General features: G+C 44.3%; 3 protein-coding genes across 8 annotated transcripts; 1 reads left to right on the forward strand and 2 right to left on the reverse strand.

Moving 5' to 3' along the window:
* Positions 1 to 608: 608 nt before the first annotated feature.
* tmem18 (transmembrane protein 18) lies at positions 609 to 2456 on the forward strand. The gene is made up of 5 exons (XM_086018529.1): positions 609 to 815; positions 903 to 1020; positions 1182 to 1236; positions 1303 to 1396; positions 1617 to 2456. Exons 1-5 carry the CDS (start codon positions 723 to 725, stop codon positions 1707 to 1709), a joined length of 453 nt encoding a protein of 150 aa, XP_085874655.1. The 5' UTR covers positions 609 to 722; the 3' UTR covers positions 1710 to 2456.
* A 516-nt stretch (positions 2457 to 2972) lies between these two features.
* On the reverse strand, positions 2973 to 5508 carry hebp2 (heme binding protein 2). Its single transcript, XM_086018528.1, has 4 exons — positions 4752 to 5508; positions 4425 to 4560; positions 3755 to 3935; positions 2973 to 3469 (listed from the first exon to the last, which is right to left on the reverse strand). Exons 1-4 carry the CDS (start codon positions 4824 to 4826, stop codon positions 3283 to 3285), a joined length of 579 nt encoding a protein of 192 aa, XP_085874654.1. The 5' UTR covers positions 4827 to 5508; the 3' UTR covers positions 2973 to 3282.
* Positions 5509 to 6453: 945 nt separating this feature from the next.
* cmtr1 (cap methyltransferase 1) lies at positions 6454 to 15532 on the reverse strand. Of its 6 annotated transcripts, none has more exons than XM_086018523.1 (25): positions 15229 to 15532; positions 14506 to 14581; positions 13275 to 13376; positions 13064 to 13212; positions 12613 to 12771; positions 12151 to 12243; positions 12011 to 12082; positions 11836 to 11930; positions 11699 to 11771; positions 11428 to 11623; positions 10562 to 10680; positions 10276 to 10372; positions 9505 to 9637; positions 9189 to 9368; positions 9010 to 9066; positions 8868 to 8925; positions 8723 to 8791; positions 8516 to 8647; positions 8295 to 8420; positions 8123 to 8214; positions 7576 to 7644; positions 7305 to 7352; positions 7096 to 7208; positions 6803 to 6911; positions 6454 to 6706 (listed from the first exon to the last, which is right to left on the reverse strand). In XM_086018523.1, the coding sequence occupies exons 2-25, from the start codon at positions 14510 to 14512 to the stop codon at positions 6571 to 6573; spliced, it is 2484 nt and encodes an 827-aa protein (XP_085874649.1). In that variant the 5' UTR covers positions 14513 to 14581; positions 15229 to 15532; the 3' UTR covers positions 6454 to 6570. The 6 variants fall into 6 exon arrangements, with proteins under 6 accessions (XP_085874649.1, XP_085874648.1, XP_085874652.1 ...); XM_086018522.1 differs by having other exon boundaries at positions 11428 to 11626; positions 15229 to 15531; XM_086018526.1 differs by lacking the exons at positions 14506 to 14581; positions 15229 to 15532 and adding an exon at positions 13807 to 14002 and having other exon boundaries at positions 11428 to 11626; positions 13275 to 13373.
* Between the last annotated feature and the right edge of the window lie 1733 nt (positions 15533 to 17265).

Here is a 17265-nt window from a genome sequence, read left to right on the forward strand (position 1 = left end):
CATAAAATCTAAATATGATTTACTCTTTTAAATCTTGTAATATTAAGGGTCCGTGTCTCTTTTGGTCACTGGATATTATGTTTGGAAGCAGATATGAAAAATGTAAAAAACGACTCGTCATTTGATTTTCATTTTAAAATACAAACAAGAACATTGAAATACAGCTTAATTTTGTATTTTGTTGTCTGGAACGAGTAAGGGAGGAACGTTTAACATCAATAAGTTGTTTGTTGTTGTTTGAGACACGGACCATTAAGACTATTATCATAGTATTACATAATTTTTCATAGAATTAGGAGTAGGAATATAACGACTTCAATCTTGTGGTATTACAGATCACTCATTTCACAAAAAAAAAATTGCACTTTCAGAGGAGGTCAGTTTTCATGAATTATCATGAAAAATGTTAAAGTCGCTAAAACTTTTGAACTTTTAAGTCCCGTTTGTTATGATGAAATGTAAAACATGGTGACATAAATGAAAACCCCTGCTACAATATACATACGGTCAATTTTTTAAGATATTTTTTTTTAGTAATTTGAGTTGAATCTACGTTCCCCTTCGTCAACTCACTTGTCCTCCCAAATTATGGTCACGTGATTTGACGTAATTTCAGTGCGACGGAAAAGTTCGCTGCGTGACGTCATCGTCGTCTTACTGGGTTTTTGTTTACATGCTACAGCTAGGTGATATTGGGGATCGTTTCTGTGTTTTTTGTAAAGATGGCAAACCCCAAACCCGTCAACATCAGCTCCGTACCTATCGACGCATTTAGCAATTTAAGAATTACGTCCATTTGGACGGTCCTCATGTCTGTAAGTTCTATTTTACTCCCAAATTAACGATGCTAGCGCCGTCGTCGGAGTGCCGCTTCAAAACAATTGCATTTTTTTTTTCTTCAGGTGAAGTGGTCGGAACCGTGGCTTATTGGCGGTGTTGTGTTCCACGTTGTGTGTCTTTGCCTGACTGTGGTGACGTGCAAGTATTATAGAGCGCAGATCTGCCACTTCCTGCTCATAAGTAAGTGGGCATAAGTATTGGGTCACATGAACAAGCGTTCGTATTTATTCCTTCAAATTAACACTTGTGTTTATAACATTTAAATGTAGTTGTTGTATTTTTTTTTATATCATTTGTATTCGAAATGGCGAGTCTTTTAAGCCCCTTCATGGTTCCCACAGTTGTCTTGGTGTACAGTGCTGAATATTTAAACGAGCTGGCAGCAATGAACTGGAGGTATTTGGCATATTTCCTACATTATGGAATGCAAGTGTCCACTTGAATGAGTGAAACCTCTTGCAGGACCTTCTCCGAGTTCCAGTACTTTGACTCCAAGGGCATGTTCATATCGTTGGTCTTCTCCATCCCGTTGCTCTTCAACGCTGTCATCATTGTGGTAAGTGCTGATATGGTGCCATAACATATCATATTTCATTCTCTTTTAGTTTAACAGTAAACTTCAACTGGGACTGACAAATAAACTTCTTGAAGCAAGCACGCTTTGCCTATAACGACCACAATATCGATACTAGTTTTGTTCGCCAGTCTATGGCATTTCCCATTGTGTTAGCATTAAGCTAGCGGATTTTAAAGCAACGTTTTGTGTTGTCGCGCAGATGGTGTGGCTGTACAGGACTTTCTCCACCATGGCCGAGCTGAAGACTCTGCAGCTCAAGCGGAAGGCGCGCCTAGCCAAGAAAAGTGACTGATCCATTTCTCTGGAATGTCACAACGGAACAAATTTCTATTTTTTTTTTTACCAGGGGTGGACAACCCGCGGCCTGTGGGCCACGTATGCCCCCGCCAGAACGTACAAACCCGAAAACAAATACAACCTCAGAGGAACCTGTGAAAGTGAAATAGATCCTGCTTCCTACTGTGTGGAAAGTTATACAAGAGGACCTGAATGCTTTGTATTTAAATGTGAAATGAAATGTTTTATTTCTATGATAAAGCATTCCAACTGTTTAATAGTCTTCAGCTTGCCATTAGATTTGTTGAGCCCTTTTGCCACTTAGTCCAATATTTGCTCGTTGCATCTTCTGCTTTTGCACGATGTCAGTTTGAAAAAGTGGAGTCAAATTCATTCGAACCGTTTTGTCCTTTCCTATGTTGAAAAGGAAGCACCTTTTCATCTTAATCAAGATTAGGAGACTGGATTTGGCAGCAGTCAAGTCGTATTCGCGAGCTTGTCACTAGAGGGCGACAGGCACAAAATTAAGGACGCTCGTATGATGACAGTAGAAGAAGCAGCTCAACGTGACAACGCTTAAAGTAGAAGAGGAGGAAGTGGTGGAAAAGTGCAGCCTTCAATGAGCAAATTGGGTGCATGTGTGATTTAAAGACTTGGCCGTGGCCAGCGTCAATAAACAAGTTAGAAACACAGCTGACAAACTTCAATAGGAGCACCTGCACAAGGCATTGATGTGTGAAATAAAGATTGTTTGCAATTCAAAGGGTTATGGCACAGATTGATGGGTTATTACCGGTTGTCAGTTATTTCAAACAAGCTGAAAATTCCTTGGCATGGTCATTTTCCATTCATTTTTCTCTAAATTCATTTTCATCTTAGAAGCATTATTGCGGGCAGTTTTTGTAAGACACATTTGATTACTGTCAACAACTTTTTTTTAAAACCAGTTATTTTATTTTTAGAATCAATATTTCTGTTGGCATGCATTTTTTCCTGTAACAGTCATATATATGTATATAAAGAGCATAAATACACAAATATATGAAATGTAGTCATTAATGTAATGTCACCGACATGTTAATACATTTTTTTAAAATGCCATAAAAAAGTAAATTATAGTTTAACCAAGAGTTATATTTGTAATTGTTGGCAATACTGGCTAAAATCATTATTGCAGGTACTAAAAAGTGACACCTGTAAAGTGTGATGTATAAAAATGTCAGTAGGCTACATAAAAAAAAAACTTTTGTTTTTAAAATCTGATCATTGTATAGTAATATCATGTATAAATATGAGTATTTATTAAAGGTTTTAGCAGGTTTTCCAAAAGGCCACGAGTGGGGAAATCTGTTTGGGCATTTATTCGATATCCATGATGAATTGTCGAACTACTAGTGAGGACAAAGCGCGCACTAGTACCTGGACACTTCAACAGCTATCAACGATATGGACTAAATGCTCAGAGGGCTCTCCAGAAGCAAGAAGGGCCCTTCATCTCTTTAGCAATGCTGCCCTCAAGTGGCCAAGCAAGTGAGCTGCAACACCTTCCTACTGCACTTTGGGCACTCAACTGAATGAACGGGTGAACTCTATGCTTGCTCTTTTTGCTTGAGGAGCCACACCTCGTTCCTGCGGTTGATCAACTTGAAGGGGCTGTCGTATCCCGCCACGTAGTACGGCTGCTCCGCAAAACGGACGCCGTCCCGCCGAAGGCTCTCCAGTAGCTTCAGCAGCTCGTCGCGCACCAGCGTCTCGTTGGAAAAGCCGCCGTAGCTTCTGACATGGCAACAGATGGGGCGAAATAACGCACACGCTATACGTAAAAAGTACAGATACTCCACTACTGTAATTAACTTTTTAAAAAGTACATTAGTCTGGTAGCATGAAAACTGTTTTCCACCCTTTCAGCTTTCCTGATTTTTGGGGCTAAAACTCCATGTGTCACACTTTGCAGTCCAAAGTCTCGACTATATATAAGAACGAGAGTGCTTTCCTATCAGCTGTTGTTGAGTGTGCAGTTAGCTGGCTAGCTATGCTGTGTGTGCGCGTGTGGTTCCTCACCTGACGTAGACGGTGAGCTCATCCCTGTTCTCCACGAAGACGTCGGGGTCGCTGGGCGGCGGCGGCGCGTCACGGTGCTCCTCGGGGATGAAGAAGGACACCGTGAAGCGGGACTCACAGGCGGGGCCGGCGCCGGGGTCCACGCGGCACGTCACGGGGGCCGTCATCTCCACTTTGACCTCTGAAGGCACAAATACACACACACACACACACACACACACTTTAGGGAGGAATACAAACAAATATGCACGCTCATCAATAAAGCTTCCAGAAAAGTGCTGAATAAGGCAAACGGATGCTGTCAAAAAGGGCTGAGTGACAACGAAAGTGGAATTTCTCTAGCATTTATTCATAAATACTCTTTATATACTTCCAACCTAAAGTGCATCTAACTGTCTCATGCATCATTGGACAAATTGGCCATTACGTTTCAAGACAAAATTAATTTTAACCCGCATTTGGCAAATGTTAATTTAGTACCCCGATTATATGAACTAATGTAATCAAAGTTGTCGTATATATTAAATGTGTAATAAGTTCACCAATTGTATACATAAAATGCACGACTGTGTCATCGCAACTGTTCATCTGCTGACAGAGAAATACAGTAAAACAATTGAGTTTTTACATAGTAGCATTCACTTGGGTGAGTGAAATGTTGCGTGCCTACTTTTGTCGTTGTTGCCTTGAATGTAGTTGAAGAGCCTGCGGAAGCCGGCTCGCATGCCTTCATCCAGACTCGTCCCGCTCAGGGTGGTACTCACCCACTTGGCCGCCTGATAGGTGCGCACCTCATAGTCCTCAGGCTGCACACATGAAAACACTTGCAGTAACTGTCACAATGCTTACTCGACAATGAGGCTGAAATGTTAATGGGTGTATATACACATTCTTGGTGCAGATGGACCCCTTATCGCACTAATGTTGTGGGGCTCATAATTTCACAGCTGTGCGGCACGCAGGTGTATCGATTACCTATCATGGAAGCAAATCGTACCTGCTGTTCGGGCGCTGTAAACTGGGGGTACTGTAGGCCGCTGGAGAAGAGAGCTTGTCTCACCGCTTTTATCATGGTTGCTCCTCAGAAAGGTTTCACGCCACTCCAGTAATTTGACCAAAGACAGGGAAACAAAACAAAACAAAACAAAAACACCGAAATGCAGCACTATCTACCGACAGTTAAAACGCGTCTCAAGTACGAACTGGTGGTTAGGTTAGTTGACGGGACGCTTAAATAACTTACGTCGTATTTTATCGTTGCTGGCACTACACAATAAACTTATTTAACACTGGGGAAAAAAACAAATTATGACTGGAGGTGCGTCTTGGGATCCTCCTGCCCAGTTTGTAACATCGCTTCCTGTCACGTGAAACTCCACTCAAATGTCAAACGCGAGTGAAATTATTTTGGTTGTGTGTCCAACCAAATACAATAATTTAGAATGTTTACTATCCATCTATCATGGAGGGTGTTCCTGTTTTATTTCATATGCTACGATTTATTGACAACACACCGGTGTTACGTGAACAGAGGGCAAGATGCGATTGGCTAAGCGACCTAACTTTCAAAATAAGAGCTTCTAATTTAATATCAAAAGGATTTGTGTTTGTTCTCCGGTGAATGCCACAGACAATATCACTAATACATATGAATACATAGTTTAGTTTAGTTTTTTAAAATTTTAAATCCATGTGACGCATATTAAGGGTGACAAGTCTGGATAGAATTATGCAATATAAACAGACAACAGGGAAACAACGACACGCCGGTAAAAATCACTTCCTGTCACGTGAGCACTAATTCGAAACCCGATTCGCTGAGCGAACCGCCATTCAAAATATGAACATTCTCCTTCGACGTCGAGAAATTGTTGCTCTTGATCATTCCAGTTAAACAGGTCTTTCTAAAAACAGTCTTTAATTAGACGGTTTTATTTAATCTGCCACTACTATTTACAACTTTTCTAAGATACGAAACACAAAGAAAAACCACGCAATACAAGCTACGTGAGGAATAGTAAAAAAAAAAAACACCTTGAAGAAAAAATTGAGATATGAATTCCTTTTCGGAGTTGTCTTTAGCAACTTTGCCTTATAGTATAGCCTTATAGACGATGAAAAATGCGAAACAGACAATGACAGCATGACCTCGAGCTGGTTCAAGTATGTTGTATACAAAGAAACCAAATGTTGCGACAATTTAAAACAAAGAGCTCCTGAAATTGTGTTTAAAGACAAACTGGGGGGTGGGAAACCTACGGCCCATGGGTCATTTTGGGTCAAGGAGAGAAAAATTCTTAAAAAAATTTTTTTTTTTAAAGTTCTTTAAACAGGTAACGCAATGGAAAAGTTTATTTACAATACCAACCTGGAGACAATTTTGGGTTGTGTCTTAGCACTAACCCGTCACTGAAGGTGACCCACAACTGATGCACAGCAACCGTGTTCAAGGAAATGTTATAAACCGCCCAAAATGTGTACCCTACAAATGCTCAACATTAAATGCAGCTCATATCTTGAGAAACTTAAGTTGATAAACTCGTACGGCTTTGCCGTTGTGTTGTTTTCATTGTGGAAACGACCGAAACAGTGACTTGGCCTTGAGGATGAAAGCATCTATTGCTATCTGATTGTAGCATCATATTTCATCATGCATTGCGTATGGCCCTTGGGGGACTTTACAAAACTGAAACAGCTGCTTGGGAAAGTGATCCAGTATATTTGCATTAAAAAAACACCAACAACAACAACAACAACACCAGAGTGTTTTCCAAAAGGCCCCACACAGCGACTGTGCTCTCAAAGCGGGCTGCGCGTCACAGCTGGTGGTTGTGGTGAATGAACGCTAGCACGTCATCTTTGGACAGCTTGTCGGGGTCCACTCGCGTCTGAGAGTCGTGCACGATGACGCCGTCCTCCCAGGCCCAGAAAAGACGCTCGGCGTGGCACACGCTGGCGACATTGGAGGAGAAGAATTTTTTTTTTTTTTAAATAAGCTAGCTGCCAAAAACTGCTAAAACGATAATAGCGGAGGAGGGCGGAACATACTGGAAGGGGGACGCAGCTTTGTCTGGCGTGTCATAGACGGAGATCTTGGTGGACTTGTTAAAGAAGTACTTCCTGTTTGAGGTTTTGCTGTATGCCATCATCCATGGCTCTAAATTTATAGACGATGGTTTAGCGGAGGTACACACACACACATTAGGCCTGAGCAATTTTTTTTTTCAAGGTCCTCTTCCCTTGTATTTTTTTCTTCTCTTTTTTTCCCCGTATATACGCTTTGAAATTGCACTTTGAATAAAAATTCATTGTTCCCCCGAAAGCACGGAGGCGACACGCACCGTTGGTGGTCTTGATGATGTACAGCCCGGTCGGGAGGAAGTGTCGGTCGTCTCGGCCGGTGTAAGACAGACGCGGGACTCCGCCCGAACTCTTGGTCACCTTCATTTCCAGTCTGAGACAAAACATTCACAAATCGATCTCATTAAGTCCCCTTTGAGTTCAAAGAGTTGAACGTCAAGGCTCTTCATATTACAAGCTGCCATCGTACCGTACAAAAATCTTCTCCATTTCCTCCAGCCCGTACACTTCCTTGACTCTGTTTGGAAACAGACAATAAATAATCAACTACAGCACCATCACAACGTATCCTGCTTGGCATGCTGCAATCTTTACAAAAGCTGGTTCACAGCAAAAATGGGATTTTACAATCCAAAGCAAGATTTCCCATAGGAACGCATGTAAATCCAAATGATCCGTTCCAGAAAGTGAATCGGCTCGGGAATTTGACATTGCCCGTTAGGCAGATGAAGAGAAGGCACCTGATGGGGTTCATGTCGGGTCTGCTGGGCTTGGCCACCGCCTTCACAAACTTCTCGGCCATCTCGATCCTGCACGCAAAGCCCACAGCTCAGGACACAACATACGATATGGGCTTCACTTCTATTGTGCCTCTGCATTGCTAACATCATGTGTGGTTCACTAGAAAATTTGAGTTTTAAGTGAATAACGTAACTCAACATTTTTACAGGTTATTTAATATTTTTTGTGGGTGTGGCCCAATAAGTCATTATCTTTTTTTTTTTTTTTTTTTAAATGTTAGACAAGCCTCCTTTATGTCCACCTTTAAAAATCTGAAAACACAGTTTTATATTTGGGCTTTCAATTCGGCATTGTTTCAGTCTTTTATTGTGTTTTTGTTATTCATTTAGTTTTAACCGTCTTAGTTTTCATATGTCTGACTTTGACTTTGCAGTACTTGATATGCAGCTGTGGTTGTTTTCGAAATAAAAGTTGAGCTGAGCAATGACATGGACATGGAGCGCGAGAATGCTTTTTTTCTTTTTTCTTTTCCTTTTCTTCCCTCACCGCTTGTTGAAGTGCTGATCTCGGACGTCGGTGCCATTAAGAATGAGCGCGTCCATCACGTGCACGGCGTTGATTCGCCGCTGCGCTTTGCCCTGTGAGCGGCGAGACGCGTTTAGGACGCGCTGACGGCAGAATTGTTGGCCGAGCGCTCGGGGGCGGAGGCGGCGCTAACCTCGCCCTTCAGCTCCTGCACGATCTCCACACTCAGCAGGGAATCTCTGGGCAGCTCCAGCTTGAAGTTCTCAAGCTTCCTCCAGCGGAGAGGCATCTTTCCATCCCACGTGTAAATCTGAGATTTCTGCACGCGAGGGCGGGAATTGTCGCAAATGATTTCAATTTGAATGTGGCGAAACGAGACAGGGCGATCGATTTGACTCGATGGCGCGCACTCACGCCCAGCGTTAGTAGGAAGATCTGCTCGCCGCCTCCCACAATGCATTGGTGGTCCAGGACGTGCCGCAGCTTCTTAAGCGTGCTGGAGTTGAGCGGCGTGACGCCGCTTTTGAACGACTCCACGTCGGGATTCTGGGGCACAAAGGGGCGCCGTTGAAACGCAAACAAGATGAGGAGCAAAGATTTTGACGTGGCACCGCGACCGACCTTGAGCAGTTCGTAGAATTTGGACCTCGGGTCCGAGGACGCCGGCGTGACCCTGGCCTTGTCGGGCACCTGGGAGCAGATGCGCAACGCGTGAAGAGGGGTCGGGGCCGACGCGACGGGGGCTTAACGCTCGCGGCCCACTCACCCCCCACAGCTTGAGACACTGCTTGCGGATGTCAGCCTGCCGGGACTCGGCCAGCGTCCTGCGGGTGCCGACACACTCAGATGCACACACAAGCCAAACGGAAGCGCGCGCGACGTCCATCGGAGCGACGGAAGCTACTCACGGGTCCAAAACGAAGGCGTGGATCTTGGCCAAGGCTTTGATCTGGACGGCGCAGAGGCTGCGGAGACAAAAGTGGCGCTGATGCAGCGGTGGGTCAAACGTCGGAGAAGTGCGAGTCCACCTCCAACCCTCACATGTCGTTTGAACTGAACAAATCCCATCTGGCGCTTGAGCTCGCACCTCTCATTGGAGTTGACCATGAAGTGGTAGAAGTCGACGTCCTCCTTGATGATGCTGAGGGGAACCACGTCCGTCACGTCCGTGTCGGTGTCCCGCAGCTGCTTGAGTTTCAGATTGACTCGGAACATGTACTCCCTGACGGCGTCCGAGCCTGGCTTTAAACCTCGGCACACCGCGTACCTGCCAAGACGTCAGCACAAGTCATTATGACGGTAAAGATTTGGGGATTAATAAAAAAAAAAAAAAAAAAAAAACACTATGTGGACCCAAGACCGCCTGCATCAACTACACGCACAAATGACCTCCGGCAGCGCACCTCTCGGAGTTGGCGGGCCGACTGGTCACGGGTTTGAAGAAGGTGACGCGGTCGAAGCACAGGTACAGCAGGTAGACCAAGCCCACGCTGAAAGGCGTGAAGAGGTCAAAGGTCTTACAGACAAAATGGCCGCCTGGAAGAGGAAGCAAGGAAAACATTGAGACACATTTTGTATGATATATTAAAGAAAAGAGAAAAAAACAGCACAGCGATGTATAAAAACATGAAACAATATAAACAAATTAGCTGGTTTTATAAAGTAAGTAATATACGTACTGTAGTATTCATGTTAGTATTCATATTCACACGCGAGGGCATAAAGGCCCTTTCAGCCCGGTGCAAGTTTGCCCATATTTGGAAGTGCCTGCGTAGAAGCCAACCAGGAAGTAACAGGGAGGAGTTTCCCGCCGGTTGGTCGACTGACGCTCGCACTCCGAAATCACCTATTGAATGGGCCATCTTCAAGTTGGGCCTCTCATAAGTCAAGGTATCACCATCATCTTATTAGGGCTGCAACTCACAATTTTTTTTCATAATGGATTGTCGATTATTTCATCAATTATTCAGATTAAAAAATTTTTTTTCATTTCCAGGTCTTCATTTTAAAAACAGGACATTATCTCAAATTGACAGTGTAGGAATATTTTAAAAACATAATATTAGAGTATAATTTATGAAATAAAAATCTTTTCCGAATATTTCTGATCTTATTTCCAATAAATCAATCAACAAAAAGTGAGCTAGTGACTGGGCAACGCGGGCTGACCTGACCTGTCCTGAGTGTGGAGAGAGCGGTGAGGAACTGGCAGAGCAGCAGCTGTTTGGTCAGGATCTCCTGAAGGTTCTCCTGGCCTTCCACGGAGAAACCCTAAACATCACAAAAACAAATCAATCAGACCATCTTTCATTTCCCCATCGACAATTGAGACGAAAAAGAAGCAATGGCACGCGGATTATTCACACTCGCATTCACTAAGACGGACAGTTAGGAGTCATTAATTCAGCGAACGTGTTGTTGGGAACGCGGGAGGAAGTCCAATTGTGTCCGAACACTCACCCCGTCCGCCATGAGGAAGTGCAGCCCCCTCCCCTCGGTGCTGTCCAGCACAAAGTTCCGGAAAGCCGTCACGTTCTCCGGCCGGGTGATGTCGCCGTCGCCGTCCACGCCTCCTTCGCCTGGGACACGATAGACGAAATCGACAGTGGAGACCCTGGCTGTGTTGAGAATCATTCCCTCGTTGCCTACTCCCTGACCCGGTACACATATCAGGAGTTTTAATCTTATCTTAAAATTGTGTTTATATATCATGGTAAACAAAGAAATGATAATAACGTGTTAATGTTTTGCTGACTGTATTCACAAAGCACTTTTTGTCCATCCGTGTTGTGGTGTGCTACTCTACTTAAATGAAAGCTATTTCCACGCCACAACTCAAGACTACTGATGCTAATCATTAGCTTGTCTATGGCCTTTTTCTATTATAAGTTAGCATTAAACGCGTGGGGAGCCTTTAGGGCGTATTAATGGTGGGTGTATTAGGGTGTATTAATTCTGATTGCATTTGCTGAAGTCGAATCAAATTTATGTGGTACACTGCGCTTGTGTCAAAATGTTTTTGGAAGTAATAAATCCACCCTTAAAGATAGGATGTCTGCTTTTCAGTTTCCTTTCGGCTTACTTTCGCGTTCTCGCTCTCATCCGCGTCTAATGGCTAGCAGGTGTATGTTTTTTTTTCGTCATAATGGAACTACAACTACATCCTGCTTTCCTGTCTAAGAATGATGGTCTTACTAGTGCAAAGGGTTTATTTATTTCTTCTCCATTTGAAGAATTTTAATTGACTGATAACAGAAGATTTGGAAGTCTATTTTTCAGGGGCTAACTAGTGAGCGAGTCCATTTGCGTGCGGAGGAGCTCGGTACCGTAGTAGGGCTCAAACAGCTCGCTGGGCGCGGCGTAGAAGTCCTCCAGTTTGAAGTCGCACGGCCCCTTCAGCGTCATGCCGAAACCTTTGGCGTGCCAGCGTCTCCTCCACAGGATGTACTCGGAAAACCCGCCGGGCCCCGCGCACACGTCGCCGAAGTAAAGAAGCTCGTTGGCGTTGTCATGAGTCAGAGGCTTCTACGGCAGACGGGAGGAAGGGAGCTCAGTGTGATGCCACCAACACGGGTGGCATACCCGGCGCGCACTCACCCCGTCGGAAGCTTTTGGGTCGGTGAACATGTGGTCGAAGCAGTAGTCGATGTTGGCCATCTTCATAGCCGCTCTGAATACGAGCAACGTGAGACGTTAGCGCGACGTCGCCGGCACGCCGCGCAAATCCAGCCCACCTGTTGAGGAAGATGCCTCCTCGGATGGTCTCGTAAGGGTTGGACCGAGTGCGCGCTCTCCGCATCTCCTCGCCCTCCAGGTCGTCAAACACCGTCTGTATGGCGGCAGCAACAGACTTTGACGGAATGTTCCGCGGTGCACTGTCTCGGGGGTCAACTCCGACAGGCAGCTCACCTTGCACCTGAGAAGCGTGTGCAGGAGGTCTTCGGTGCAAAACTCGGTTTCGTCTTCAATCTTCATTTTTCTCTGTTAAGAAAAATATGCCTTGGTGGATAATAACAAAAATATTTACAATGGTATGGATAAGTCCTTACTGGTCCCACTGCCATCCAGTCCCTCAACTCATCTGCATCGGGAATTTCTGTGGTGCATTCTGGGAACCAGTCCACTTTCTCTATAGCGCTGGGCTGGAAACACATACACACGACAGAATTCAAATGGACCTCATTTCCAATATATGCTCAGAATGAAAATACTTTTACCTTTACTAAAAGTACAGAAAAAGTTTACAGTAACAGACATTGTTAACTATTTGAAAAAAGTGTAACAAAAGATGTTAGCCAATGTATAATAAAAACAAAAATAATGATTCACCTTCTGAAGACACTTTATCGTTTCTTTTATTTTTTTTTCAAGTGCTGTTTGCTTGCAGGCAATTCAGGTTTTTTTCTGTTTTATGCAGGATGCTATTTACATCAGCATCCTTCCATTAGAAAATTCCGTGTGGAAACTAAGAAAAGAAGTCCCAGCAAACAATTCCACTTTGGGAGCACTACCTCGGGTTCATCCCGCCAGTCGACATTGAGCTCCCCCTGGAAGCCTTGCAGCGTGAGGCCGAGACCGCGCCTCCCCCGCTGGGTGGACGCCTCCACGATCTCCTTACGGCCCTGACCGAATTTGCCCAGACCCTCGCCCTCGCGGAAGCCCATCTTGGCCTGGAAGACAAGTTGGTTTCATCAAATGCATGTCTGGGTTCATAAACACGTCACCAGCTTCAACTGAAGCGCTTTTTTGACAGTACTCCTTAAATGACATTTAATCACATGTCAAGGTGCTGTTGTTATTTTTAAAGTGCTCTACAAATGAAGCTGAGCTCAGGTGAGTAAAACTGCTTTTGAAAACAAAACATGCGCAACTACTGGAAAGGCTTCCACTTGAATTCCAGATGTCAGCGGGCACCATGACACGTTCCTCAGTTCAAATCTTGTGTTCTAAGAACAACGTTACCATGAGCTTCTGTGACACGCTGTTGTACATGGAGAACTTGGAGCCCTGCGGTGGTGAGTCCGTGTCCCTGGCGTGGACCGATAAGGACGGCATGGAGAATCCCGCTCGGGGCTCTTCCTGGTCGCTGAGAGACTCATTCTGGCTGGAGTCTGGAAAGGAGAACAACAGATGAGAACCGCTGAGCCGACGACAAGGACTCTGCCGGACAGACCTTGTCTGGACAATCTGGACTCTTCATCTGAGCTGCTATCGTTACGGTGCCTCTTTGTAGCCTGAATGGGAGCAGTGTCGACTATTCTCTTCATTATGTCTGCTGCAGAACATGCAGAAAGGAGAAAGGTATCTTCTTTTGAGATTTAGCTCAATCCATTATCAAACAATATTGCAATACAATTAGCTCAACCAGACACCATAGGGTAATAATGCATCAGTTCAAACTAAATTAATATTATTTCGCAATAGACTGCAAAGACTGGAAGTACTAGCCAGCAAGCTATGTGTCAGTGTAAAAGAAATCCGTTTTTAAGACCGCAGCCAGAGCCTGACAAGTTGATAATGTACATGCCATAAAGTAAAAACACTCCAAAACGTCGAAATTCTTGTTTGTATAATTATATGTGGGCGTTTAAAAAGCAGAAATGTAAACTATACTTCTACGTGGCGCTTTTAAGCATTTACTGTAAAGCGAAACTGCGTAACTTGAGCTGTTAGCTACATAGCATAGACAGACAGCTAACCTTTACCGATTCAGGCATAAACGCGTCACTTCCTCAGCGATAGAACGTCAACTGCATACGGGCTTCAATATTCCGGTGTTCGACGAAGGAACAAATGCAGCGTTTTCGTAATAGTTACTGCAAAATCGGTCGATGTTTCACATGGAAGTCTGAGCTAGTTTTATTTTTTTTTCCAACGGGGTCCTTTTACTGCAAGCATGGGCAGGACGCTGGATGATGACGTAAGAATCAAGCCAATGCTGCCTGCATTAAAAATAAAATACAATAAAAAATCAAACAGATTCCAACAATCTTTGTCTTTAATTTTTACTAATATAACTTTATCCCCTTTAAATGTTCTATTTATGGATGTTAATTTACAATAACAAATAACACCGTTTTTATGAAGGAATTATTGTTATTTTATGCAAATTCCATATTTCTTCAATTTGTAAACATCAAAAACGTTGTTTCCTTTTCCTTGTAAAAGATTTATTAAATTCGTAATGTAAATTTATTTGAGAAAATTATGAAACACTTAATTGGATCAGTCATTACAATGTGAAGGTTTAGGTTATGAACACTTGAAACCTGCATTTTCTTCACCCTAAGAATAACAATGGGTTTAACACGCCTGCTTCAATTTTTAACTACACGTTGTCTTGCCATTATAGCGATTAGCATAAGTGCGCTCTTGCATGTGTTCTGGATTGGACTAATCCTTACTTGGCATCCAAGTCGGGCAATCCTGAGCCGTCTTTCAAAACACTGCAACTGTTTTCAATGTTCCAACTGGACTGGACTGCCGAAAAAAATAAAATTTCCAAATGATTTGAACATTCTTAAACACGACACATGTGTAATACGCTGCTGCTTCAGGTGTATACGCCTTGGGCACCTTGGGTCGGTGTAATACTAACATGAGGATAAACGTAGCTGGTCTTAGCTCATCACTAAACTGCAGTCATATTGGTCAGTCTTACTGGAGGATAAATCAAATATGTTTGAGTATTGTTATATCATCTTTTTACATGTATTTCTAAACCATTTGTATTGAATTAATACTTAAAGGGTTACAACACAGTGGCACGGATGATATTCATGAGTCTGTCTATGGAAATTTCCATGAAGTGTTAGCATTAAGCTAGCTGACTCTCTTTTACGTGTAGTTTGACAGGGAATTGAATGTACTCGAGCAGATTGACACTTTCCCACGCCACAATAGGTGTTCTACGGTTAACGCCACCGTCTTTGTCATCATCACTAGTATATATCGGGCCTCCGTGTGGACGTCACCACCGCGTTGATTGTGTAATATTGGTGTCTCTTTTTGGACCATCTCTCCCAGGTGCATTAAATCCAGCACATCTCCAGAGGCGAGGCTAATCCTCCGCTGACACCGTTTCACACACGAACGCTCCATCAGTGCCACGCATGTGAGCGGCTTACGCAATGGCGGCGACTCTTCCTATATATACGCCCTGCCTGCCGCCCAGGTGTGCATCTGTGCGAATGTGAGACCGGGCGGCGAGGCGAGCGTGTCGCTTGGACACGGGGGCGGACCCACGACCCAAAACTGGAGACGGCCTGAGGGAGGGCCAGCGCAGGCCCTTGGTGTTGCCAAGCAGAGTCCCCGGAGAGGGCTTGCGTGGGGCCTGTTTGAAACAAGAAGGGACGACAACAAGCATGTTTTTCTTCCGCATCCCTCGACTGACCCCTGGATACATTCGATACCTACAGGTGAGTATTCTTCAGCTACTGGACATGATCAGTCTTGAAAGGAGACATGGGTTGCTTTGAATTTGGCATTCAAGCATGTTGAGTGAAAATCAAGTCTTGTCTGACCAGGAAGATAAACAGAAAGGAATGTTAGGCTCTTGGTAGCGTACGGGTTCATGGAGCCGACGTGGAGTCCGGAACTTCATTCATTGTATTTGTTCAACTATTTAATTTTATGCAAGAGCAACAAAGTGCAATTTTGCAAATGTTGAGGAAAAACAGAAATTAGCAATGTTTTAGGGTGGTTAAGAGCAGGGATGGGCAACTGAGTTGCCGCTTGATTATTTTTTCTGCCCAAATCTAAAAGAATCTTAAAAAAAAAAAAAAAAAAATCAAATCTGCGAAATTGCGAACCCGCGGGTGCCCTACTGTTAGTATAGTGCTTAACGTAACCCACCTGCCGTTTCTTTCAGACGCAGGCGGCCCAGACGGTCCTGCAGAGCCGGGAGGGTCCCGTGATGCCCCGCCTGGCGTTCCTGCTGGGATTCATGGGGGTGGGCGTGTCCGGCTACAGCTCCCGCCAACTGACGCTGCACTGCAAGCCCGCCAGTCGTCTCTTCAGATAAACAAGATGGACGGACAACCTCGGCATACGCACGATGAAACGCGACCCTTGACGACAGCACTTCCACCGGGTTTGCCTGGCTTTGTCGTCGACATGCAAAACCACCGGTGGCAGACGTACAACTTTAGACGACAAGAATTTTCACGAGCTAGCAGCCACACCATCCTAAAATAAATTGGCCACTTGTCGCTCGGCAGAATATGTGGGAAGGCCCAAAGCCCGCTTTTAAAAAATTGTTCCACAACAATCGTCTCTCACTGTGCTGTTTCCTTGGCAACTCGGGGCAAAAGGCTATGCTGCCCCACCAAGTTGAGAAAGGACAGGGAGAGGTGACAAAAAAAAAAAAAAGCAATCGGACAAACACAAACTCAGGAAATGACCAACAAAAAAGGCCCATTTTAAGCCTGTTTACGTATTGATTTTGAAATTGCAAGGTAAAATGTTTTGCTCACCACAGCGCCACCTGCTGGATACAGACTTCCTCTAATGCAAAATGCTTTGGCTTCTTGCTTTTTGAAGGCAGAATTTGTGGGAAAAAAATTAAAAATAAAATAAAAACCACTGGCCAGCTTGCCCCTAATGCAAATTTGCCAAAATCTAATCATTGTGGTTGTTTTGGTTACAGGCAGAATTTGAGCAAAAAAAAAAAAAAAACAAAAAAAAAAAAAATCACTCACCCCATCCTGCTGCTTAGTTTGCACTTGCGTGTGTTTGCGCGCACCAACCTGCACATGACATTGTACATATCACTTTGATTTGCTGGATGAGATTAGTAGAAGGTGACAGAGGGCGACTGCGACCAGCTTGAGTTGTGAGCTGGACCGGGCGACTTCTGACTGAAAATTCACCCGGATGTTGCCCGGTTTGCGCGCCGAGATGAGTAGGAAGTGTTTGTGTGTTTTCTTTTATGTAGGACGTGTCGGTGTTCGGATGCATCAGTGACGAGGCGCCACTCGATTTTGAGACGAGATTAGCGGGGAAGGAGGTCGGGGAGATCCTCTTAGCAAGCATCCTTTTTAAGAGCAGCTTACATGCAACGTTTGAGGTCAGTGACCCTGAAATGGAGACGGGCGCTACTGTGACGCGGCAGAAAAGAACTAAAAACACGCGTGACTGTGATCAGAGAATCGATATGGAATGCA

This window comes from Filicampus tigris, chromosome 20 (assembly GCF_054856515.1).
Source record: "Filicampus tigris isolate MCC_2025a chromosome 20, RoL_Ftig_1.0, whole genome shotgun sequence".
Lineage (NCBI taxonomy): Eukaryota > Metazoa > Chordata > Actinopteri > Syngnathiformes > Syngnathidae > Filicampus > Filicampus tigris.

Excerpts from the sequence above, each read along its gene's own strand:
- tmem18 (XM_086018529.1), top strand. The coding sequence starts at position 723 with ATGGCAAACCCCAAACCCGTCAACATCAGCTCCGTACCTATCGACGCA. Across the intron at positions 1,021-1,181 it reads CTGCCACTTCCTGCTCATAA|TTGTCTTGGTGTACAGTGCT; the intron begins GTAAGTGGGCAT and ends TGGTTCCCACAG. Across the intron at positions 1,237-1,302 it reads CTGGCAGCAATGAACTGGAG|GACCTTCTCCGAGTTCCAGT; the intron begins GTATTTGGCATA and ends AACCTCTTGCAG.
- hebp2 (XM_086018528.1), bottom strand. The coding sequence starts at position 4,826 with ATGATAAAAGCGGTGAGACAAGCTCTCTTCTCCAGCGGCCTACAGTAC. Across the intron at positions 3,936-4,424 it reads TCAAGGCAACAACGACAAAA|AGGTCAAAGTGGAGATGACG; the intron begins GTAGGCACGCAA and ends TTGTGCCTTCAG. Across the intron at positions 3,470-3,754 it reads GAGCTCACCGTCTACGTCAG|AAGCTACGGCGGCTTTTCCA; the intron begins GTGAGGAACCAC and ends TTGCCATGTCAG.
- cmtr1 (XM_086018522.1), bottom strand. Across the intron at positions 8,792-8,867 it reads AGTGTCTCAAGCTGTGGGGG|GTGCCCGACAAGGCCAGGGT; the intron begins GTGAGTGGGCCG and ends ATCTGCTCCCAG. Across the intron at positions 7,209-7,304 it reads ATGGAGAAGATTTTTGTACG|ACTGGAAATGAAGGTGACCA; the intron begins GTACGATGGCAG and ends GTTTTGTCTCAG.